The 24,032-nt window shown below is 57.5% G+C and overlaps 1 protein-coding gene across 2 annotated transcripts; it reads left to right on the forward strand.

The window, feature by feature from the left end:
• Positions 1–890: 890 nt before the first annotated feature.
• ITGA2B (integrin subunit alpha 2b) lies at positions 891–23,321 on the forward strand. Of its 2 annotated transcripts, XM_019554570.1 has the most exons (30): positions 891–1,183; positions 2,332–2,462; positions 2,786–2,883; positions 3,456–3,621; positions 5,093–5,142; positions 5,478–5,523; positions 6,126–6,230; positions 6,597–6,644; positions 7,376–7,419; positions 7,779–7,838; positions 8,267–8,319; positions 9,576–9,781; positions 10,301–10,483; positions 10,852–10,897; positions 11,552–11,656; positions 11,956–12,011; positions 12,889–13,034; positions 13,402–13,527; positions 14,035–14,102; positions 14,607–14,754; positions 15,302–15,394; positions 15,889–15,968; positions 16,551–16,631; positions 17,043–17,148; positions 18,370–18,522; positions 19,304–19,426; positions 19,956–20,069; positions 20,960–21,061; positions 22,086–22,208; positions 22,480–23,321. In XM_019554570.1, the coding sequence occupies exons 1-30, from the start codon at positions 984–986 to the stop codon at positions 22,561–22,563; spliced, it is 3,144 nt and encodes a 1,047-aa protein (XP_019410115.1). In that variant the 5' UTR covers positions 891–983; the 3' UTR covers positions 22,564–23,321. The 2 variants fall into 2 exon arrangements, with proteins under 2 accessions (XP_019410115.1, XP_019410116.1); XM_019554571.1 differs by lacking the exon at positions 13,402–13,527.
• The last annotated feature ends 711 nt before the right edge of the window (positions 23,322–24,032 follow it).

A 24,032-nucleotide genomic window follows, 5' to 3' on the forward strand; every position in this document is an offset into this window, starting at 1 on the left:
ATGAAATCTGGCTCTGCACTGCACAGACCCTGTGCATAGGGTCATGTCATCTGACCTGTAGGGCTTCCCTCGGCTCTGAAAATTAGGCACCAGGAGAATGGCAATTATTGCTGCCACAGCTCTCCAAATGTTAAGACCTGCGGGGAGCCCCTTGGCCTGGATGACACAGCTTCATGGGCTGGATCTGGCCCGGTGGGGGCAAAGTTTAAACACTGCTGCTTTGTACCTTCCTGCCAAGGGAGGCTTGCCAAGCTCAGAGTGTCATGTCTCAGCCCCGGTGCACCCTGTTCTCTATTGCCTCCTCACACTGGATCCATGGGTGATTCTAGCTTTACTGGGCACCAAGGGACTTGTGACACCCAGCTGACCAAGGCTGAGGGAGTGCAGGCTGTTGGGGTTGTCAAGCCACCACCCTGGGCACATCTGTCCAAACAAAGGCACTTAAGCCTGGAGCCCCAAACCCCATGTTGCTTCTGGACACCTGTGACACACATGTCCAAGGTAGTGCATGGCCCAGCATGATCGCTCCAGGCAGACAAGGCTAAGCCCCCTGGAAGGGGTTCAAATGCATCAGGGCTGCAACCCTCATGCCTTCCCAGCTCCCTTCTCAGCCCCGCCACCATTTCATGCACTCCTGGCCTCCTCTCTGAAGAGCACTCACAGTGTGTTGTCCCCTCCCCTGTCCTTCCTGGCAGGGCTCAGCCTAGTCCATATCCCACACAAAGCATAGGCGTTGGGCCCTTGGTACTTAACTGGGCAAGTTGCGGGGAGGGGACCACACTGGGTTCTTCCTATCCCAATTCCTGCCGGAAGCTGCTGTGTCCCTCTGATAACACAATTTGGGGGTGGGGGCTGCAACGGGCTGCCTGATAAGTGCCAGGAGCCACGTCACTCTGAGTGTTAGCACTGCCTGTCTGCCCCAGTGCCATGCTGCAGGGAACACCCAGGGCACTGGTTCCTTGGTGAGGAGGACGGCAGAGAGGATGATGGCTTTAAACTGTGCATCTGGGCTACAGCTGCCTCCCATCTGGCTGAGCTGCTGCATCCAGCTGCTCCTGATTCCCCAGGGACCATGGCTGGTGCAAGCCTTCAATCTGTGTTCCAGCCAGCCCACTGTGTACACGGGGCCTGACCGCAGCTACTTTGGCTTCTCTATGGATTTCCTCCAGGCCAGCGATGGCAGGTGGGTGATGGGGCAGGGCTGAGCCCATCTCTACCCTGTCCCTGTACCCCTAGGACACAGTTGAGGCCTGGGGCACTCTGAGGGTGAGTAGGGGTGGGTGAGGGCAATTCTTGTAGCTTTGGAAGCCCAGGAGAGGAGTGGTGAGGCTGGCAGGTGGCATCTGCTGTGCACAGCCCCAGGTTAGCTCACCCAAGGATGTGCCATGGATCTGGGTGTGTCTAGGGCATCCAGGTGCCCTGTCATTGGGGTCCACTGTCCCCCACAGGACTGCTTGGTATGCAGAGGGCCCTGCTGCCTGTGCAGCCTGCGGGTTGCTAGTTACATCATCACCCCTGTGCCAGGAGTGTGCCCAGCACCAGTGCCCGCAGCCTAGATTAACCCTTTCTACGAGAGTGCTAGGGCTCAGGCTATGTGCTGCCCATAGTGGGGTCTGAGCAGCCCACTCCCTTTGGAGTTGCTAGGAGTAGCTTTCTGGGCTGCTTCTGCCTCTGTGACACCTGCAATCCTGAGAGGGGACCTGCCGTGCCAACACTTGTTGGGCTGCTCCCACACAGCCCTTGCTGTAGTGGAGATCCCGGTCCTCTAAGGAAGTGGTGCTCAACCTCTTTTCTACCAGGACCTATTTGTAAACATAGATGGCCAGTCCCAATCCAGTGCCCCTCACTCCCAACCTGCAGCCCCACAGGCTCCAGCCCCACAGTATTTGGGGCAGGGGGTGGGTGTGTGGGGTAGAAGGGGGGGTGTATGGGACATGGGGGTGGGGGGTGCCCTCTTCCGCCAGTCCCAAAATGCCAGGCAGTGCTGCAATAGGCAGCTGCTGGGTCCCACGGCTGCATTGCAGCATGGGGCGAAGAGGCTCTGAGTCGTTCCAATACCAGGCACTTCCTCACAGTCTGGGAATGAAGGAGCAGAGGCCTGGGCAGGGAGTGGAAGGCAATGGGCAGCAAAAAGCAGCCAGGACAGCTGGGTGGGCAGGATTCTCTGGACCAGGAGCCCTCCACAGTCCCCAGACCCTAGATCAGGGTCTGTTCCACCGCCCCTGGAGGCTCTGCCCAACCCCCGTTCAGCCGCCTGCATGTGATGCTGTGGGGGCCCAGTGGAAGGGGTGTATGCCTGGCCCTGACATGGGTGACTCTCTGTGCCCACAGCATGAATATAGTGGTGGGAGCCCCAATGGCCAACACCTCACAACCTGGTGTGATCGAGCCTGGAGCCGTGTTCTTGTGCCCCTGGGCACCCCGTGGAAAGCTGTGTCGCGAAATACCATTTGATAGCGAAGGTGAGCACCTGCTGGGCTGCGGAGAGAGCTGAACTTCCTGCCTCCAGCCTGCCCCAGGGCAGTTGGTGATAAACTGGGGGGGATAGGGGTGGGTGTAGGGAGGGGCAGAGACATCCCTCCCAGTGTGGAGCAGAATTGGTGCTGGCATGTGTGTGGGGAGGGGCAAGATTGCCAGATTTCCCACAAAGCAGGTGCCAGCTTTTGGCCAGGCTGTGGGGACAGGGTGCATCCCCAGTTAGGTTTGGCTGAGGTGGGTCAGGGGTCCCTAGTGCCACCCTGGCAGCTTCAGCCCGGCCCTCTAATTGAGCTTCTGCTCTCCCCAGGGGATCAGATGGTGCCCAGGCATTACCTCAAGCTGGAGACCTATAAATCACACCAGTGGTTCGGGGCATCTGTGAGCACCTGGAAGAGCAACGTGGTGGTGGGTCCCATGGACAATACAGATCCTTGGGCAGCACAGTCCCTCTGGAAGGAGCCAGCAGAGTTGGCCTGGACTGGGAGACTAAAGGGCCCCCATGGTGGGAGATGGAGGAAGGGGAGACCCTATGTCCAGGTGCTGGCTGCTTGCGGCCACTAGGGAGCCAGCCCATGGCGTTGTGATGGGAGAGGAGGGGGCGGCTGGCTCACTCGGTTACAGCCCTTCTCCCCTTGGCTGTCAGCAGGGAACAGAGTCCTACCAGGCACCCTGGCCTGCAGTCACTCTGTGGCTGCTCACCAAATAAATAGCACGTTGGTGCTGAGGGTTGGATAGCCCCTGGCAGGGAGATGCAAGGGAAACGTGGATGTCGGTGCCTTGTTCCAAAGGGAGCTGGGGAAGTCTGGGGCAGAGACAGACCAGCAGCCAGCGGTTCCAGCATCACCTGCTGATGGGCCTGGCCAGCATGGCACCGTGCTCTCAGCAAGGTGTCGGACAGCAGTGGCTCCCAGCAGTCGATGGGGGGTGGGGGCGAAGAGGTCCCTGAGCGTTAGCTGGAGCTTCTCCACACCCTGCAGGCCTGCGCCCCCCTGCAGCACTGGAACGTCTTTGAACACTCGGCACAGGCCACCAAGACACCTGTTGGCACCTGCTTCATCGCCTTCAGCAACCTGAGCCACTTTGTTGAGTATTCGCCCTGCCGGTCTTACCAGATGGATGCAGTGTATGCTCAGACTGGCAACTGTAAGTGAGGGATTCCCCAGAGCCAGTTGCTGAGACCACCCCTCACCCTGGGGCCCTTTTCCATGAAGAGAAGGGGTGTGACACAGGGACTCTGAGTGTGCACAGGCTATATCCCCAGGTACCTGAGGAGCAATGGATGTCCCTGCATTGCCCTCAGCTGTGTGCTGCTGCAGGCTCCTGCTTTCACCACTGTCTGGCTGGGAGTAGCTTATCTGCCCCCATCACTACCAACACTCATGCCCAGGCCCTCAGAACCCCCGGGGAAGTGGCATCACCCTGGGGAAAATGAAGCACAAAGAAGCCGGGCCCAGCCTCCACTGCTCAGTGCCCAGCATGCCCGTCTCCCTCCACTGCAGTTGCCAAACTCTCCCAGGGAGAGGAGGCTGAGCCAGGCAACAACCAAGCCCCAGCCTGGTGCCAGGTGTAGCTCATTCTGGGCGCTCTCTGTAGTTGCCATTACAGGGGGCTGGATCTTGGGGGCTGGGAAACCCAGGGATCCTCCTCTACCTGTTTTACACCTCACTTCCTAATAACTTTGGGTGTCTATACACATGCTGTGGGGCTGGGGGCAGGGGGGCAGACAGGTGCTTTAATTAGAGCATCTCCTAGAGCCACTCTAATTAAAAGTGCCTGCAGCCTCACATGTATTCAGCATGTCATGCTTCAAAATGGTGGCAGGCTCATATGACAAGCTTTAGTTAAAGCACCCCGCCACCATTATGAATCATGTGGACACTGAATAGATGTGACATGGAGGCTGCTGGAGCATGTTAACATGCACCCACAGATTCAGTTAACCTAATGCTAATTGGCACACATCTGAGCAGACATCCAGCACGTGTATAGGTGTCCTTTGTGCCTGTGAGGAGCTGAGTACCTAGTGTATCCTGCTGTGCCAGGACTTCAGGGACTGTTGCCCTGGTGCTTAGCAGGAGCTGGGCCTTTCCTCCTCAGCCCACGTGGACGTGGTCAAACCAGAATTGTGGCCAGACAGGTGGGGCTGGTGCCCAGCCTGCAAGCATGCAGGTTGGGGCATAGACCCATGTTACGCTTAGCTCCCCAAAGGTCTGGGTGCAGCCAGATGGACATGAGAGGCACCAGGTCAGAGTAGATGCTGTCCTGCACTTGCTTTGTCAGACCTGATCACAGTCCACATGCTGGGGCCCGGCCTAGCATCTCCTACTGCCCCACAGAAGACCAGAGGGCTGGCTAGTTAGGACGCAGCTCAGCCCTGTGCTGCAGGAGCTTGTCCCCAAGGCCTTGCAGGGACATACAGAAGGACTGTCCACCCCTTCCTGGGTCAGCTGGGGCCTCCCCAGCCTGGAAATAACAGCTTGGATTCTGCTGTCAGGTCACAGCTGAGGTCTGGCTTGGAATGTGGAACCCAAAACCCACCGCTCTTCAGCCCCCACAGCATCCCCTAGCTCCTACCCTGCCTAGCTCCAACGTTTCCTCATGCCCCTCTCCACAGACAATGACAAGCGGTACTGTGAGGTTGGCTTCAGCTTCGCCATCACCAGTGTGAGTAGGGCCATGGTGGGAGCCATTGCAATGTGGGACTGTGTGTGCTTGTGGGTGCCTGGGTCTATGGGGAGGCAGTGGTGTGTACACCTTTGAGTGGGTGGGGGTGCACACACTCCTAGAGGTGTGTGTATGTTTGCTCTGGAGGTACGCATGCAGGCCATGGGTATGTGTGTCCATGAGGGGGGTTATGGTCAGAGGCTGGTGCTTGGGGGAGGCAGTGTTCATGTATGTGCCCAGGGATGCATGTGTGTGGACATGCATGTGCATGCCTATAATAGGGATGTGTACCCAGGCGTGTGCATGTTCCCAGAGGGCTATATGTTCCCTTGCAGACTGGCACACTGGTGCTGGGGGCCCCAGGAGGATACTACTTTGATGGTGAGTGTCCTCTGCTCCTCCCCAGGCCAGGCCTGGGCTCTGTTGCTCTGGGAGGGGCCGAGCCACGTGAGTTCCTGGGGCTCCTGGCAGGGCAGGACCCAGGGTCCTCCTGGCATGATTCATCTCCCTGCAGCGCCACCCAGAGAGGGGTGACACGTGCACCAGCCATCCTGCCCACCTCTCCCCTCCTTGTGTCCTGCCCCTACCTACTATGCAGCTGGAGGCACTGCTGCTGCCCAGGCCAGGGGATACTTGGGAGCAGGCTCTGACTAGGAGCCCCAGCCAGTGTTGATCCAACTTCCATGACATCCAGGCCCCCAGCTCAGTGGGGCAGGACCTCCCAGAGCCTTGGTCATGGCCCTGGGAGCAAGGAGGTGCCCGCGGCTCATGCCTCCCTGCAGCTGGGAAATGCTAGTGGAACCAGCCAGTAGAACCAGAGATCCCACGCCCTCACCAGGCATGGGCCCAGCAGGGCCTGAGTGACCCTGAGTCCACTGTGCATGGGGTGGGGGAAAGGAAGGGGACATTAACCCTTTAACTTTGTCTTGCCACCTCCCCCTCCCAATCACTTTCTCACTTGAGGATACTGGATGTGCCCTCAGGAATGATCTTCACAGTCAGTTTGTCTGCACTCCAGTCCTACCCCGCAGCCAAGGAGGAGCAGGTGACAGAGGAGGTGCTCCATATCTATGAAGACTCATACAGGGGTGAGTGGGCACTGGACAGCACTTCTGCCCACTCTACCCCCAGCTGGTCTTTAACTTCATGCCTTCCTCACCACTGAGGAACTGGGGCACAGAGCAGAGCAGTGTTTGCACAAGGGCACCCACAAGTCACTGGCAGAGTCCAAGCTCCCAGCCCCTTTGCTCTAACCCATCAGGCCCCACATAACTTCCAGAGCCAGGAAGAGACCCCAGGAGTCCTGGCGCTCTCCTGCCCTAACTGCTAGTTCTTCCCTGTTCCTACCCCTTGTCATCTCTCCTCCACGTGCTGACAGCTCTGCCCATTTTATGCAGTAGATGGGGGTTTGTGGGGGTGAGCTAGTTAACCCAAAGTCCCTCTCTCCCTTTCAGGGTACTCAGTAGCTGTGGGGGAGTTTGACGAGGATCCCAGGACAGCAGGTATGGTAATTTGCTGTGCGCGCTAGGGTGCCTCATTTTCTTCTCCCTAGGAGCTCTGGTGTTCAACAGATTGCCCCATGCTGCACTGGGCTCCCTTCCCCTGGGGCTGCCAGCTGGGGTCCTCAAACCATGATACTGTGGGGATGTCTCACTCCCTGCCAACAGCTGGCAGGCATTTCCCCACTGTCCTGCCCCCTACTAGTCTCTGTGCACCACAGCTCTCAGTGAAGCTGGTCACAGAGGCTCCCTCTAAGTGAGCTGGCAATTCACGGGCAAATGGGACCTGTGGCCCCAGTGCTGCTCTCCTGTCTCGCACCTGACTCACCAGAGAGCCTGGGCTTAGCCATCCCCAAGGAGTTTCTCCCACTGTGCCTCTGTCTCTGACCTGGGGGTTGGCTCTGCAGGACCTGCCTGACCTGGGCACCACACCCATGAGATTACCAGCTGCCCAGTTTGGTGTGTAGGCCAAAGGTGCCCAAATCTCCCTAGATCCAGGGCATGGGCAGTGCACCCTTTGAGGACCATTGCAGAGCCGGCCATTGCAGAGCCAGCCAAGGCCAGGCAGTGCCCCTTTCTCATGCCCCTCTGGTCCCTCTAGGAACCCCCCAGTTCTTGCAGGGGGTCCCATAATGAGCCTAGTTAGTGGTGACAGGGAGCAAGTGCAGTTGGGGTCCTAGGCTTGGGGCAGGGTCCTGGGCCATTCACACAGGGCTTGTGTGTTTCCTTTGCAGAGTATGTGGTGGGCGTCCCCAACAAATACATCACCAAAGGTGGAGTGAGTATTGTCCCAACCTCCATGTCACTGACCAGGCCGGCGGCCTGGTTTTCTTGCCCAGTCCAGGGTCCTGAAGCTGTTCTGGGACAGGCCTAGGCACTGGGGGCTGCTCTCATTCTGCCTGGTCCTGCTGTAATTCCCTCTCTACCCTGCAGAGGCACTGTGGGGCTCAAGTGGGGTAGCAGCTTCTCCCTAAGGTGCCAAGGCCTGAAGACCCAGTGCACTCAGGCAGGAGGATGGTGTGGGGCCCTGGGCCCTGCTCTTCTGTAGGGGAATCTATGTAGAGGGCAGGTCCCTTCTACCCTGGGGTAGGAACTGCCTTCTGTCCCCCCTAGCTGTTTTGTTTCTCCCCATGACAGGTTGAGATCTTGAGCACCCGCAAGAAGCTGCAGCTGCTGCAGAATATCCAGAGCGAGCAGGTACCAGCCCCCAGCACCGTCCCACTCCCTGCTCCCCGCCAGAAGGGCTCCTGCTCCCTCAGTACAACCCCCTGGCACCAGCCCCTGCTTCCCCACCCTGCACTGTAACAACCTGCCACATCACCCACTCTGTCCCCAAGTAGGACCCCAGCCTTGATCCCTGCTGGATGATCCCCACTGCACTGCCCCACACACTTGCCTCTTGCCCCTAAGTTATCAGTCTCTGAGAAACATAGCAGAGGCTATGGGGTCAGGTTGAGAGGCACTGGCAGGGCTCTGAGGAGAACCCAGGGCTGGGGAAGCAGAGGATCTGGGTCAGGATTTTAGGAGCCCTGCATGCAATGTCCTCCTTCAAGACAAGCACTCCTAGGACTGGGGATCCGGGGTGCGGCCCAGCCCAGTGCTCACTCTCACCTTGTGTCTTCCAGATTGCTTCTTACTTCGGGCACACAGTGGCTGTTGTGGATGTCAATGGAGATGGGTGAGGGCATTTCCCCCTTCCAGGGCCAGCTGAGGTCTTGGCAACAGTGTTGGGGCAGGTTGGTGGGGAGGCGCCTTCCCCGAGTCTTACAGGCTGACCTGAGGGTGTCCAGAGTGACCTGCATTGCACTGCCAGAGGTGGATGCAGGAACTTTTGGGGTGACAGGTTTCTGTCTGTTCTGGTGAGCGAGCACCTTGAGGAGCCCTGCGCCCAGCACTGCTTGTCTGTGGTGCCCCCAACAAGGCCCAGCTCAGCCCCTGGAGCCTCTGCTTCATGCCCTTCAGCCTCATTCAGAGCTGTGCACACAGGGAGGGAGCCCTGCCAGATCCCCCATCTCCCGGCCCCACAAGCCGCACAAATCCCAGTGCAGTCTAGACACCTTGCAGCTGGTGATGGATCCATGGCACAACCTGGCCTGCCCCACGATGGGTGGAGGCACTGGGCAGCACTGCTTACCCTCCTGCCCCGAAGATACTCTGATGCTCCCAGCTCTCCTGTTGCTTTTGGGCTTGGCAGGCTCCTTTTGATTCCTCGTGTTGGGTTTGTGCTGCCACCTGGTGCCTACTGCAGCTGGTACAGCCTGGCATGAGGCAGGCTGTGGGCTCTGGCTCCAGCAGGGGCAAAGGGCAGTGAGAGGCAGGAGAGGGACAGAGCCGTATGCTGCAGGGGCACCACCCACCCACCCCATTGGTGGTCGTCCAATGACCACCGATTGCTCCCCCAGTTGCCCCAGGGGAAGGAGCAAACTGAGGAGGGGCCTGGCCTCCCTCTCAGGGCAAAGGGCTGCAGGCTGCCCTCATGCTACCTGGGCCAAGGGGATGGGCTGGAGGTCATTCAGGAGAGCTGTGTGTGGCAGCTGCTGCTCTTTATGAAGCACAGGTAGGTGAGCTCCCTCCCCACCTGTCCGTAGCTGGGGACAAGCAGACAGGAGACAGCTCTGCATGGCTCCCAGAGCACTCAGCCCAGAGGAGCCAGAAGAACCCCAGGTTGTGACAGTGTCCTGCAGCCTCAGTGCGGACAGCAGCAGAGGCAGGGAGCCAGGGCACCCTCTGCTTGGCCCAGGGGAGCAGTGAACATGGGCACTTCAGAGACTTGCACCCCTGGCCCCATTGTCCCTATCTCTGCCCCCCGTCTGGGGTCGCTGTAACCCTGCCTAGGCCCTGTGGGCCAGCCCTGCTGTTTTGACCCCACTATCAAGCAGGCCATGACTCTGGGGCTGGGGCTTTGCCCTTGTGTGAGCTGTCCCTGTCTCGCAGGAAAGACGATATCCTGGTGGGGGCCCCACTGTACATGGAGCGCCGCTCTGACCGGAAGCTGTATGAGGTGGGACGTGTCTACCTGTACCTGCAGCTGGGACGTCCCTACAGCAACCCCTGGCAGAAGCTGACGGGCACCGATGTGTACGGTCGCTTTGGCACTGCCATTGCACCACTTGGGGACCTGGACCAGGATGGCTACATGGGTAATGCCAGCCATGCCTCACCCAGTTGGCACACAGGGCCTGGGCACACATTCTCTTCCCAGGGTCTCAGCCCATTCCTGCTCCATGGCTGAGGCCTGTGTAGCTAGCACAAGGGAGGGGCTGAGGTAGGGGTGTTGTGTGTGCACTGTGGCAGGGGATGGGCACTGTGGGTTGACATGGAAACCTGCCCATGGGACATGAGGCTGGTGGGGCTGGAGGTTGGGCAGAGCAGAAGGGGCAGATGAGCATGACAGCAGTCCCTGGCTGGGTTGGGATGAGTCCAGCCCTGGAGTAAGCGAGCTTATGTGTGCCTTGGCAGGGGCACATGGGCCTGCCCTGGGCTGGAGCTGCTGCTTCTGCTGCCACCTTCACCCTTCCCATGGCCTGGGCACAGCACAGTCCCAGTCACTGCACCCATGTGTGTGAGATCCTTACACAGGTGAGCAGAGGCACAGGTGGCCCAGTTTGTGCCCTGCCCCCAATGCTGGGCTCACAGGTCCCTCTGCTTTGTTCACTCAGATGTGGCAGTGGGAGCCCCATTTGCTGGCAAGGGTGGAAGTGGCCGTGTGTTCATCTACAGTGGGCACAGTGAGGGGCTTCAGACACCTGCCTCCCAGGTCCTGGACAGCCCCTTCTCTGGGCGTGCCAGTTTTGGCTTTTCTGTGCGTGGAGCCACTGACATTGATGCCAATGGGTACCCAGGTATGGAGATCACCACAGTCCAGAGGGACTGACTCTTACAGCCCACACCCCCTACATCAGGACACCGCAAACTGAGAGCAGGGGGAAGCCTGGCTGTGACCACAACCAGGTGGGACGGTGGGAGGGTGACAAGGGCTCAGCCCCAGCAGTATTGCAGGTCATCAAGGCCCCTGTGCTTGGCACTGCCCCCTGCCCTGTCTAGCACTGACCCTGTTTGTTGCACAGACAGGCTTCTAGGGCACAGTTGACCACATTGTCCTTGCTAGACAGCACCTGCCTCTGCCCATGGCTGCTGCTGCCAGTACACCCTAGATCTCATGCCTGGAGTCTGTACTGACCCCATTATGACCCTTGGCTTGTGTCCACAGACATGCTGGTTGGGGCGTTTGGTGCTGGCAAGGTGGCTGTGTACAGGTGAGTACTCAGGGTGACCATGTGCCAGACCAGGATGTCACTCCAGGGCACTGTGTGCCCTTTAGAGATGTATCCTGGAGTCTGCCTTCCCACAGGAGGATCAAGCCTTTAAAGCTCCCACTGTGGGGCTGGCAGGGCAGGTGGCACAATTCACAGGGCAGGCAGCACAATGCACAGGACAGGCTCTCTCCAGGCACCAGCTGCTCCCTCACTGCATTCTTAGCCCCAGGTTCTCCAGTCCCATGGGGAGGGACTGGCACAGGCTACAGGCCTCCAGTCCCCTCTCACCACTTCCTCCCTGTGGCATCAGGATCCTGCCATGCTTACCTGTCTCCCCAGCCCAGCAGCCCCTTTGTGTCAGTGTCATGAGGATAACAGCCTACTACTGCTGGAAGCCCTTGGGGCTTCTCCTTGCTGCAGAGCACAGGGCCTGCAGGGTTTGAGCCCAGGTGTGGCTCCTCCCCATCCCTGACTGGATTGGGTTGAGTCCAGCCCTGGAGTAAGTGAGCTCAGATGCATCTTGGCAGAGGCACATGGGCCTGCCCTGGGGTGGAGCTGCTACCTCCTCCCTATCAGCACTGCATTTGAAGGCCTGGATCCTTGACTTCCCTCCAGCCTTTGCCTGGGTCTGATTGTTCCTGATGGTGTCCACAGGGCTCAGCCTGTGGTGATGGCCGAGACCCAGCTCTCCATGCCAGATATGTTGAACCCTGAGGAGAAGACCTGCACCATGCCTGACTCCAAGACTCCTGCCAGCTGGTGAGCAAACTGGGGTGCAGTATGCTTTTGGGTGGCATAGTGCTCTTGTGGATGGGCAACCATGGGGTGTGGTGCCTGTAGGGGGAAAGGGGTTGTGGGTTGGGGATGGAGATGCTGCAGAGGCCATGATGAGGGCCTGGGGCAGGGGCAGGGGCCTGAGCCAGGGCTGACATGGCTTGACTGAGAGCCCAGAAGCATGCAAGTGCCTGGGTCTACCTAGCAAGCTGCTGTCCCCACCCCTCAGTGGCCTGGCAGACCCCTAACCCTTCTTGTGGGGGTTGTTATTTCTGCCATTGCAGCTTCTCCATTGAGATATGCGTGAACATGTTGGGGAAAAGCATCCCAGAGGAGATCAGTGAGTGCAGGCGACTGCGTGCATGAGCCCCTGGGGAGCTGGCTTCCTAGGGCAGGCAGCAATGACCAGCTGCAGCCTGGGGCAGGGCCAAGGTTATCTGTAAAGTGCTGGTTCCAGTGGGCAAGTGGACATGAAGCTGTATTGTACCCCTGCTATCTCTGAGGCTGGAGTCTAGGTCTGTGTATCTGCTAGCTGCACTTTTTGGAGCTGCTCCAGGATGTAGTCATGCCTCTGATGGGAGATAGGCCTTGAAGGGGCTGGCAGACCTGGGTACTTCACCAGTCCTCTCTGGGTCACTGGTTTAAATCCTGCTGTGCTCAGCAGTGGCTGCCCGGTGGCTCTGTAGCTGCTTTTCAGAGGCTTGTGTTGGCCTGGTGGGCTGATCCCCAAGCCATGACACCTGGCTCTCATGGTCTCCCTTCCCACCAGACCTAAGGGCTGAGCAGGCCATGGAGATGATTTCATAGATTTCATAGACATTAGGACTGGAAGGGACCTCGGAAGATCATAGAGTCCAGCCCCCCGCCCAAAGGGCAGGAAGTCAGCTGGGGTCATAGGATCCCAGCAAGATAAGCATCCAATTTCAGTCACTTCCAGTGGACCCCTCGCAGCCAGTGCTGGAATAAGGGAGGGTCCCCTGTTGGTGGCCTAGTCTTTCATCTCCTAGGCCATGGGAGTGATTGGAGGGTGAAGGCAATACTCAGTGCACTTGCTTTCTTGACCTAACCCAGCCAGGTCAAGCTACTCTCAGTTTGATGTTCAGCATGACAGGAGATGGGCTGGGAGAAGAAACAGGTCCCACGGCTAAAGTGTGCCAGCTCCGTGCAGCCATTGAGCACTGGGAACTGTGACTACCCTATGCTTCCACTTGCCCCAGAACTGAATGCCAACCTGCAGCTGGATCGGATGAAGCAGAAATCTGGGAAACGGATCTTCTTGCTCAAGCCACAAGAGTCCACATTGACCCTGAAGCTGTCAAAGGAGGGACCTCCCTTCTGCCATAGCTTCTCAGCCTATCTGCGGGTATGGAGGGGTTAGAGGCAGGGTGCACCACAGCTGTGGTCTGTAGGAAAGCTATTGGGACACTAGAGAAGAGCGGGGTGAAGCCCATGGCCCTGGCAGCCTCTGGTTGTGTGCAGATAGGGTGGCCTCAAATCCATGTGGGAAATCAGTGAAGCCCTTGGCTGGAGTGGTGCTTCAGAGGGCTTTGTCCCTAGCGAGAAGGAGCTGCCTTGATGCCTTCAAGTGATTGAGATCTCTCAGAAGAGAATGAAGCTGAGGTGGTCTCTTAGGCACAGATCTGGGGTTGGCAATGTCTGGGCAGCCAACAGGGAGTGAGGCAGGGAGACTCTCTTCAGCATTTTTCATCTCTCCTCCTCCACCCCCTAAGGATGAGGCTGATTTCAAGGACAAGCTAAGCCCCATAGTTGTGAGCATCAATCTGACCCTGGCCATCCCATTGGACACCGAGGACTTGGGACTTGTGCTTTACGGAGACACCCTGGTTCAGAAACAGGTAGGCTGGCTTCCTGCCTCTCCTATCTGCCTGGGGAGCTGCAAAACTGTCCAAGCAGTGGGGCTGAGGCACTGCATGAACACTGCACCCAGCCTGTGGAGGAGACCAGGCCAAGCTGCCAAGAGAGCAGCCCCAGCCCATTTCACAGAGTTGGGATTTGCCTCTGGAATCTGGTTTTCACTGTAGGAGAGGCCTGTGGCTGCCATCTCGGCTCCAGAACAATTGTCTTCAATGCAGCCGGTGCCCTTTCACCCAGACCCACAGACCTCCTGCCCTCCCAGTATTGAGCTCCCTTCTTGTGCTAGTGCCCTCCATCTTAACCTGTAGCCTGTTGCTATCCAAACCAGGTTCCCTCCTGACCACTGTACTGATTTTTCTGACTCCCAACCTACTTCCAACCTTTCCTGGCTATGCCTGGGGTTGGTCTGGAGCAGAGAAAGGCCAGTCCTGTTGCAACACACCATTTACTAAAATTCATCTTTGCCTTGTGTCTTTCCCTGACTGCAGACGCGCATCGTGTTGGACTGTGGTGAAGACAACGTATGCATCCCTGACTTGAGGCTCTCAGCCTACACGTAAGCACCACAGCAGAGCTGTGTGGGACTTGTGGCTCAGACCCTCCTGGCTGGGGATGAGGTTAGGATGAACCCACTGTCCTTCATGGGTCAGGAAGACTTCCTTTCAGGGCATGTTGCTAAAGTCAGTTCTTTGAAGGTGGTTTATTTATGCCTTGTCTGAAGCCCCCAACATTAGCTTTTGTCAGCAGCAGAATACAGGACTAGCTGGGGAGCTCTAGGAATCAAGACAGCTTGGTTCCGATTGACCATTACCCATTGTCACATGATTTTTATTGGCTAACACACATTGTAGACACTTCTGTTGGCCATTTCCTGCTGTTGTACAGTTCCAATTGGATAGCCCCAAATATAGGTGATTCCTGTGGCCAAAACGCATCGTTATATGGTTTCTATTGGCTAGCACACACTGTAGAAAATTTTCGTTGGCCAGTTCCAGGATTTCGTCTTCCTAAGGATGGGGCCTTGGCTCTATCTGCTGTTATAATTGTGCCTCTCTTTCAGGCATCTGGATTACCTGCTCATTGGTGCCGAGAACATGGTTCACATTAAGGTTGATGCTGCCAATGAAGGGGAAGGTGCTTTTGAGGCAGAGCTGCAGGTGCAACTCCCACCCAGTGCCCACTATCAGAGAGCTATCAGCAACATCCAGGTACAGAGGGGCCTGCCAGGGCCCTCCACTCTCTGGGGGCTCGAGGGCATTGGCCATGCCAGAATCTTCCCATGTGCAAGAAAGGCTTTCCCATAGGATCCAGGAGACACCGTCCCTGACCTGACCCTACAGCAGGAAGAAAGGGGCTCCTTCAGAGCTCCCTGCACTGACACTTCTCTGCAGCAGGATTTGCAGTCCTTCCCCATGCCTCAGTCACCTGCCCCAGATAGGCTTTGCCATTGAACTGTCTCCTCTGTGTCATCATCAGAATTTGAACCCTAATCTTCAGCTGTTGCTTGGGCTGTAGGGGATTTCTCTACACCCTGGTAGGCTGCTAGGCTCCTATTGGCCCCCCACACACACACACATTGCACAGCCTGAACAGGGTTGGAGGACCTAGGGGAATGGTTCCCATATCTGTGGATCCAGGCACCTCTCACATTGTGACACCATCTATCCAGAGGGAAGCATCACTCTCCCTGTTCCAGCCTGCCCCCACAGCTCCTCCTTGTGATAACTTCCTGTCTCCAAACCCATCCCACTGCAGGGCATGGAGAAGCTGATCTGTAACCCCAAGAAGAAGAATGAGACCCATGTGGTGATCTGCGAGCTGGGGAATCCCATGAAGACTGGCACCAAGGTATGGGGTATCTCTGCTGCATGCCAGACAGTGCCTATCTCTTTCTCCTGCTGCCTTTGCCTGAGGCAGGCTGCTAAAGCCCTCAAGTGGCATGTCCCTTGGCCAGGACAGGACTGGATGATAATCCACTGTCCCTCTGATAATCTCCAGGAGCCTTGGGCTGCTGACTGGTCACTGCAGTTCTCAGTGATGGTGCCCTGGGCTTCTGCACATGTGCTGGCCACTTTCCCAGCTCATCCCAGCACTCACACCACTGAGACTGTTCCTGCTTTGGGGCAGAACTTGTCCATGGGAGTTCAGCAGTGTCTGTGGGTGCACCCTGTCTCTTCTTATGGTGTCTGTGGTATCTGTGCTCTTGGCTATAGTCACAGGGGCAGGGTCCTTGTGTACTTGCTTTCTGGATCAGAAGTGCTACATGGCAACACTGAGACCTGTGGCCTCTGCAGTCTGGGGCATGGTGCATGGTACATACATGCTCTCCCCTCTCTCTACAGGTCACTGTGGATATAGCACTCAGTGTTGCCAACCTGGAGAATGCAGGTGACACTATCACGTTCCCATTGCAGTTGAGGAGGTAAGGCAGCAAACACCCTTCTCCTCTCCCTGCCAGTGTGCGCAGAGGCCTGGTGATGACTCTGACCATGTCCCCCTGTGGTGGGCATCCATCACTGGGCTGCACAGTGCCAGCCTGGACAGAGCCTGTGAGCCCTTCAGGCTTCTTGGGAGGTTTGGAATGAATTGCTCTTCTCCCCCTGCCCTTTGGGGAGCAGGCCCCAGGTGTCCCAGCACTGAAGGGCTGGTTTGCTATCACCCCTTGGCCACTTACTTGAAGTCACCTGCAGAAGCACCTGATGAAGATCCTTGCCACAGTCCTGATCCAATCCCAGCGCTGGGCCTCAGGCAAATAGGAACAAATTAACCCTTACAGGCCCCTGGGAGATGGCTAGTTACTATGCTGCTGACAAAGTGACTGTGACACCCAGGAGATCAGTGGTGGAGACAGGAATGGAACCCAGGAGTGCTGCACCCCACTCTCACCACCCATACCCATTGTCCCCACCCTGCTTCCTGCCGGTGATACTCATGCCCCACTCACCCTGAGCCAATGCTCCATGTGAGACTCACCCAGCATTTTCCCCTCCCTCTTGTGCTGCAGCAAAAACAGCCAGAATCCCAACAGCAATGTGGCGGTGGTGCAGGTCCCCATCAAAGTGGCTGCCCAGATGGAGCTGAGAGGGTGAGGGGCTCCTGGGGGAACTAAGGGGAGATGGGTAGAGTGGATCCTGGGGGAGACAGGTACTTCTTGTGAAGGGTGAGGTGGAGTTGCTCAGTGGCCTAGACTGAAGCTGGGGCTGGCCTAGAACCTGGTGCCAGCCCAACAGTATTGGCCATGTAATGCTGCAGTGCTACTCTGGGCCTAGTGGCACTGGGTTCATAGCCATGCAGCATCCCTTCAAAGGATGCATGTGGATGGCAGTGTCAGGTCATGAGGCAGTGGCAAACCCTGCAGGGCCTGATACCAGCTTGCCCTACTTCTAGGGGCCAGCGAAGGGACAGCTCCACCATGGGGAGGGCACTGGGAGTGGAGGTGGGGGCAGTCCAATGCTGGTAAGACAGGCATGAGCCTTTCTGCCCTTGGGTCCCCTAGAAATTCCCTCCCTGCAACCATGGTGGTGCCACTGGAGGGCTGGATGCAACCAGAGAAGAGCCACCGGCTGGAGGACTATGGCCCCAAGGTGGAGCATGTCTACCAGGTAGGGACCTGGCAGTGTGGAGGGGTGGGTGTGTGCGGCAAGGGACACAGTGGAGCCAAAGACCTTTAGACCAGTGGTCCTCGACCTTTTTAGTACCGGGACCGATTTGTGAACATTGATGGCCAGTCCTGACCCAGAACCCCTCACTCCCAACCTGTTGTCCCCCAGCCCCCTGATGGGTGTATGGGGTGGGGGAGGGATACAAGCAGCCCCTTGCAGGCTGGGACGCTGCCAGTCTGCAAGGGAAAAGCCACGGTTTCCCACATTTTTTCTCCTTTAAAGGAGAATTCATTTTTAAACTTTGTTGATCCATTTTTAAAGTTTGTTCATGACCCTTTCATATATTCTTGCAATCCACTTTTGGGTCACAACCCACAGGTTGAGAAACACTGCTCTAGACTGGTCTCCAGTACCATCCACTTTTCAGGAATGCTGTCACTTCCATCTGGCACCAAGCTATAACCCCAGCCAGGGCCTGGCCAGAATGGGGAGTACAAGGGCCTGGGAGATGTGCTGGGTCCCCTCCCCAGAGGGTACAGGGTATGCTCAGCCCCAAGCCCCAGGGGCCTCTGCATGCAGCTAAACTACAGACCAACATGGGGATTGAGCTGGGTGAGCAGGGCAGCCTGGTGAGCAGCAGGTGGAGCCAGGGGCTGCACTGGCCTCCCAGGGTCCCATATGGCTGACTTGAGGGCTGCATGGGCTGCAGGGATGTGTAAGTATTAGGGAGCTGCCAGCAAGCCGTTTCTGCCCTGCAAGCTCAGAGTCTGGGCTGTGTGGCACCCAAGGCAGCCAGGCACCAGGTGGGCAGAGCCACGCCATGTGGTGTCATGGTCCCTCACACCTGTCTGCTGGGGGGACTCTTCTGCACCCATGCCCACTTCTCCATGCTGTGCTCCAGCACTGTGGGGTAAGGACTTTGGTGTTCCTTTGCAGATGTGGCACTGGCACTGACCTCTGATCCACTTGGATGCAAAGCAGTAAAACCCCTGTCTACTCTGCTGCCTCCCTGAAAGGGTATCAGGAGAAGGCCCATCCCATGAGAGTTATACGGCCAGACTGGCTAGGAGGGTCATGACTCAGATCCTTGCCCACAGCACCAAGTGCCAGGCCCCCAGTCCGCAGTGTAGCACACAGCAGGCTGCCAACTCCATCCCTTGCCCTCCCTACATGACTGGCCTGCTGCCCCCTGCTTTACACCTTTTCCTTTCCTCCCCCAAGCTGCATAACAAGGGCCCCGGGACAGTGAGCGGGGTGGCCCTTCAGGTGGACTTCCTCAGCCAGTTCCAAAGTGACTTTTTTCTGTACCTCGCGGGCCACAGTACTGAGGGGAAGATCAACTGCTCTGACTCCAGAGACATCAACCCTCTTGGGGTAAGAGTGGAGATGTGCGTGAGGAGGCCACTGCTTCTGGGGCAGGGGAAGGGAGGGGAGACCACAGTTCCCTGAGGGTGTGGAAAGGGTGCCTGCAGCCCTCTGGTCACAGGGCCCCAGCTCTGGCTCTTCCAGGGCCCTCCACCTCTCTGTAGATCTGGGCTTCAACTGCACAAGTGCTGAGCTCTGTGACTGACACTTGGTTCCACACTGACTGGAGGACATGAGCAGCCCCAGAGTGAGGGGATGGTGGGAGCAGCAAAGGAAACCTACCCTCTCAGCCTTTGGAACAGCATTGGCTGTCTCAGACTGTTTGTGCTAGCAAGTACTCACAGGCATAGCGAGTCTCACTCCCTCTCCCCTGACCATGGCACAACCCAAGTCATTGCCTGAGCCACCAGCTTGGGGCTCTACTGAGCTCTTGTCCTACAAGACAGCCAGGACAGAGCCCACTGTCATGCTCCTGGGTCTATCCCAGGCCTGCAGAGGTGCTGCAAAGGGTGCAGGCTGGAACAGGACAACCCAAGGGACCAGATTCTGGCCATAATCAGTGCTGTAGATCCAGAGGGGGAATCCTGGACCACACTGGAGTCACCCCAGAGAGTGAGACCAAGATCTGTCATTGTCCATCCACTCATGTCAAAGCTCTGTCCCAGGGTCCCTTGTCAAACAGGGCAGGGGGTACAAAGTCTTGGAGTAATGATTTCCCCCACCCCACCCATACACACACAACTGATGGGTGCAGGGATAAGAAGCCTATGTTGCATCCCTCTTATTCCAGCTGGAGATCCAAAGACCCACGGTCTCCCCCAGCCACAATGAGAGTCGCCGGCCAGCCCACATGCGAGAGAGACGGGAAGCAGATGAGGAAGGCCCACCTGCTCTCCGGGAGCCCCTCCTGCTGGTAAGTGAGGGCTGCTCTGAGCACGCTGTACTGAGAAAACTGGTCCTACTGATACCAGCTGTGCTGTGGGGCTACCCTGAGACAGCCAGGGAGAATGGGAGGAACAGGAAGCTGCTGCTGGCAGGGGGGTCCTGACCTAGGCAGGTCAGGGGGATATACAGGAGCTGTGGGCATGGGGCAGTCAGAGAAGCAGAAAGGTCCTGAATGCAAGGTGGGGGAGGGAGCTGTGCAGACCACGTGGGTGGAATGGACGGTACATCCAGGTAAGGTTCTGTGTTTGTGCACCTACAGGGCCTCCTAGCCTCCCTGAGCCTCAGCTCCAGCCCCTGGGGCAGGGCTACCCATTACACTCTCCTTCTACCCATTCCAGAGCTGAGCATCCAGAGGGGATGAACTCACCCCCCCTCCCCCACTCCAGCCTACTGCCCCCAGGTTCTGGGTCCAGCCATGCTGCTGGCAGGAGATGGGGAGCATCTGGGATGTACTGGACTGGACTAGAGCGAAGTGGTGACTAACTCTATCTCTGCAGAACTGTAGCAGCCAGCCCTGTGTGACTATCACTTGCTATGTGGAGAGCTTGGAGAAGGACCAGAGAGCCATGGTGACTGTGCATGCCATCCTGTGGATGGAGAGTTTCATGAAGGTAGATTGGTCCCAGCACAGAGCCCTCATGGAAGCAGGGTCCTATGCCCTCCTCTTGTCCCTCCTAGGGGCAGCGGGGCCCCTTGCAGCCTGCTTTTGTCCTACAGCCCTCCTTGCATGATTGAGGTTCCTCCTGCCCCTCTTCTTCCCCAGGAGAGAGCAGGGCCCCAAGGAACCAGATTCCATCCATGGTCATGGTGCTGTAAATCTAGAGGGATCTCCTGGATCACACTGGAGTTGCCCCAAAGTGAGGGATGTGGGAACAGGACCTGCTGTCATCCATGAGCTGGGACACCAGTGGCTCTGTCTCAGGGCTCCAATACCTACCCACCTAGGAACAGCACCAGGGCCGCATCCTCAGTGTGTGCTGCCATGATGGACACGTACATTCATGGCACTGACTTGACAGTCTCCTAGGGGCACAGGCTGACCTCTGGGGTAATGGAGGCTCAAGGAATGGCCCACTTTTCAGAGATGCTGAGCATCCATTTCAAATCAGTCACAGGCCTGGGAACCCAGGTTGTGGTCCCCCCAGCAAGGCAGGCCATTTGGGACTGCTGTGCCAAGGGAGTAAGTCTCCTTATATCAGGAGACCTCCTGTCCAGCCAAGTGTGTGCACGAAACAGCAGGACTTGTTCTTCACAGCCAGGGGCCACAGCCTGCTGCCTCAGAGCCTTTGCCCCAACACCAGAGCAGAGGCAATTTCTGGGGGGTGGGCTACAGGACCTGGTGCTGCTGGGACTTCCCAGGACCAGCAGTGAGAATGGGGGACAGTCACTACCTCACATACACAGCTGAGGCAGCACAGGATGTGGTGCATCTTTGGCACTATGCTCCTGCCAGCGTCCGACTGGCCTCTCAGGCTGCCCTCACAGGCTTCTCTCAACACAGCGTCCCCATGACCAGTTCATCATCCAGTCCCGGGCTTGGTACAATGTCTCTGCGATGCCATACCGGATCCAACCTGAAGTCTTGCCAAGTGGAAGTGCCACAGTACGTCCCCGGATCTTTAAAGGAGGAGGGGGCCAAGTAGAACCCTTCCAAGTTAGTGGTCTGGGCTGGTGTTAGGGTTAGGATCGGGCATGGGTTAGAGGAGGGTTAAGTCAGTTGGGATGAAGGCTAGGGGTTTAGGCTAGGTTTGAAATTAGGGTCATGGGCTAAGGCTAGCATTTGTGTGAGGAAAGGGCTAGACTTGGGGTGGGAGCTGAACTGTGTTTCAGGTAAAGACTGCATTGGGCTTAGTATTTGGGTTAGGGTGGGGTAGGTTGGGGCTTTGCTGCAGTCTGAGGGTGGGAAGAAAGAGCTGCACATGGCCCCATGATCTGTGCTGGGGGGTGGCCTGGTGGAGCACCAGCGGAGTGGTCCTGCTCAGGGGAGTCTGGCTGCCTTGGCTTGGTTCTGTTAGACCAGATTCCAGGGCTGGTGCTGACCCTGAAACCACGAGCTGTGGTGCTTCTTGCTTAGGACTTGTCCCTGACACTCACAAGACCAAGACCAGCAGTGGAGGCCATTTCCCATTGGTCCCCATTGGTCACATACAAGAGCTTGTTCCAAAGCTTAGGGAGAGGGAGCTCCTGCACCTACATTGGGGGCTGGCAGTGACATTGGGCAGTGTGGGTGGAAGCATGGTTTGGGAGGGCACCAGGAGCTGGCAGAAATTTGGTGCCTCCTGGCTAGGGCACCAGGGGCTGGCAGGGACTGAAGCCAGCCTCTGTGCTGGACCTACAGTCCTGCTCTGGTGGCCTGTCTTGCACTGGCCAGTGCTCCCTGGGCCCCTGGGGGAGGCTGTGACACAAAGTGAGGGGTACTGCAGGGTCACAGGGTTAGTGCTAAGCTGATGTGGGTAATGCACCTGGGATGGAGACTTTGAGCCCCTTGTGGGCCTGGCTGGTGTGGGGGATCCCAGCCCATCATGCCATTGGGGTCATTTGGGATCAGCTCTGGGTTCAGCAGGCCCCATAGTGCCCACCTTAGACCCTGCTGTTGGCCCAGGCACTAATCTGTCTTCCCTCTCCAGGCTGACACACAGTTGCTGCGGGTGAGTCCCGATGGCAAGAAGGAAATCCCCACCTGGTGGATAGTGCTGGCTGTGTTGGCGGGGCTGCTGCTCTTAGCTATTTTTATCTTTGTCATGTGGAAGGTGAGGCCTCAGCCACCAGCATGTCACCTACACTCAAGGGCCCTGCTGGGACAGGATGATTATGGGGAGAGCAGCCTAGCCCAGGTCTGGCAGTGGGGGCACAGTTGCTGGGGAGACAAGTCTGGTGTGTGGAATGATCTCCTGTGGAACTGACCCCAACTAGCTCAGTGAGGGCCCTGAGTAGGGATGACTCCTGGCCCAGGCCACCCTGGGGGTGTGCAGTCTGGGGATGTCAGAGACCTGTTAATAACCATTCTGTACTCTACTGCAGATGGGCTTTTTCAAGAGGAAGCGGCCACTCCTGAATGAAGAGGACCTAACGAGTGACAAGGACGGGGCATCCCAGGCAGAGTAGGGCCAATAGAGAACACCTGGACTGACATGTCTCCCAGTGGAGCCCAGTCCCCTCTCCTGTGCTCCTGTCCCTGCTTGGTCTCTCCCCAGCCCTTGCCCAGGGCTCCACCCTGAGCAGACAGGAGCAGAGCTGCTGCCTCCTCCAGACAGACTGGTCCTGTCCTACCTGTGCCCCACATCCCCACTTTGGCACACAGAGTCCCACCTCTCCCCCGCAAGAGGTATCTCCTTTCCCAGACTAAGTTAATGTCCTCACAGGGTCCTGCCACACAGAGATCTTCTCTTCCAGTGGCCCTGCTCTGCTTGGATTGGTCTTCCAATCAGGGGCCAGGATCAGGGGCCCAGGTCCCTTCCTGTGTCTCAGTGGCCCACTTGGTGTGCAGTATCCCAGTACCAAACTAGTACAGGTGGAGCAGACAGAGACACAACATTGCAGAGCCCATGTCTTAGCCCCAGGAAACACTGTCCACTGTTGGATAAAGGGGCAGAGGAGCCGAAATGGATGCTGCCCAAACCCACTCTGTAGTTGGGGCTGGGGGCTGGTGTGTCCCTGTTGATTTTCACCCCAAGAAGAGGCTGATCAGTCCTCCAGGCAAGTGCCAATGGCTACTGAGGCACCAGGCATGGAGGGCACAGCCTTGCACCCAGCTGTACCCTCTGGGAGATGGGGAGATGCTTCTCCCACTCTGAGCACGGTGCACCCACTCCAAACCCTGAGCTCCTCCTGCTTCCTGCTCTGCAATAAACCTCTTTCCAGCATCCTCTTGTGGGCAGTGTCCTCCTTTCCTACCTTGGGTGGGAGAGAGCCAGGTATTGTGACCCTCACTTGGCAGGGAAGGTTCCCAGTATCCAGCTGGAGACACTGCCACTGGCTTCTCCTCAGCCCTTCAGTGTGATGGGACTAAGATTCCCAGCTCATGCTCAGGCCTATAAAAGGGTTGGACCATTCTCCAGCTCTGACATTGGCCCTTTTCTGAGGTGTGATTGCTGATCTGTGCTGTAGGGCAGTGACCCTGCTGTTCCTTTGCCCTAAGCATGCTGGTGAGTCTGGACCCTTACTCTGGGCTGCTCCCTCAGGACTCCAGGATGGAAACTCTGGCAGAGGCTGCTCTCCATGCTGTTGGCATTCAGGGCTGCAGCGGGCCAGGGAGCCTTTTTGGGGCTGTGAGGCTGCTCAGCTGGATCTACTCAATAGTGGATGGGAGTGACAGCCCCTGAAGGCCCAGGAAGTTTAAAGCAAAAGGCTAAGCCCAAGACATGGCCATGGTTTGCCATGGGTCTAGACTCCCATCTGTTTCCAGAGACTGCACCTGAGTGCAGGCCCTTAGCTCAAGCAGACACGAGTCCTGGGGTGCAGTTCCCTGTGAGCATGCTCACCTCTGTGCTCAGGAGTCCAAATTTCCAACACGTGGCTGAGCATCCGCACCTGCTACTATCTAATATCCGTCCTGGGGCTCAAAGGTGCCATGG

The sequence above is a fragment of the Crocodylus porosus genome, unplaced genomic scaffold (genome assembly GCF_001723895.1).
Source record: "Crocodylus porosus isolate Cpor-Errol unplaced genomic scaffold, CroPor_comp1, whole genome shotgun sequence".
Classification (NCBI taxonomy): Eukaryota; Metazoa; Chordata; order Crocodylia; family Crocodylidae; genus Crocodylus; species Crocodylus porosus.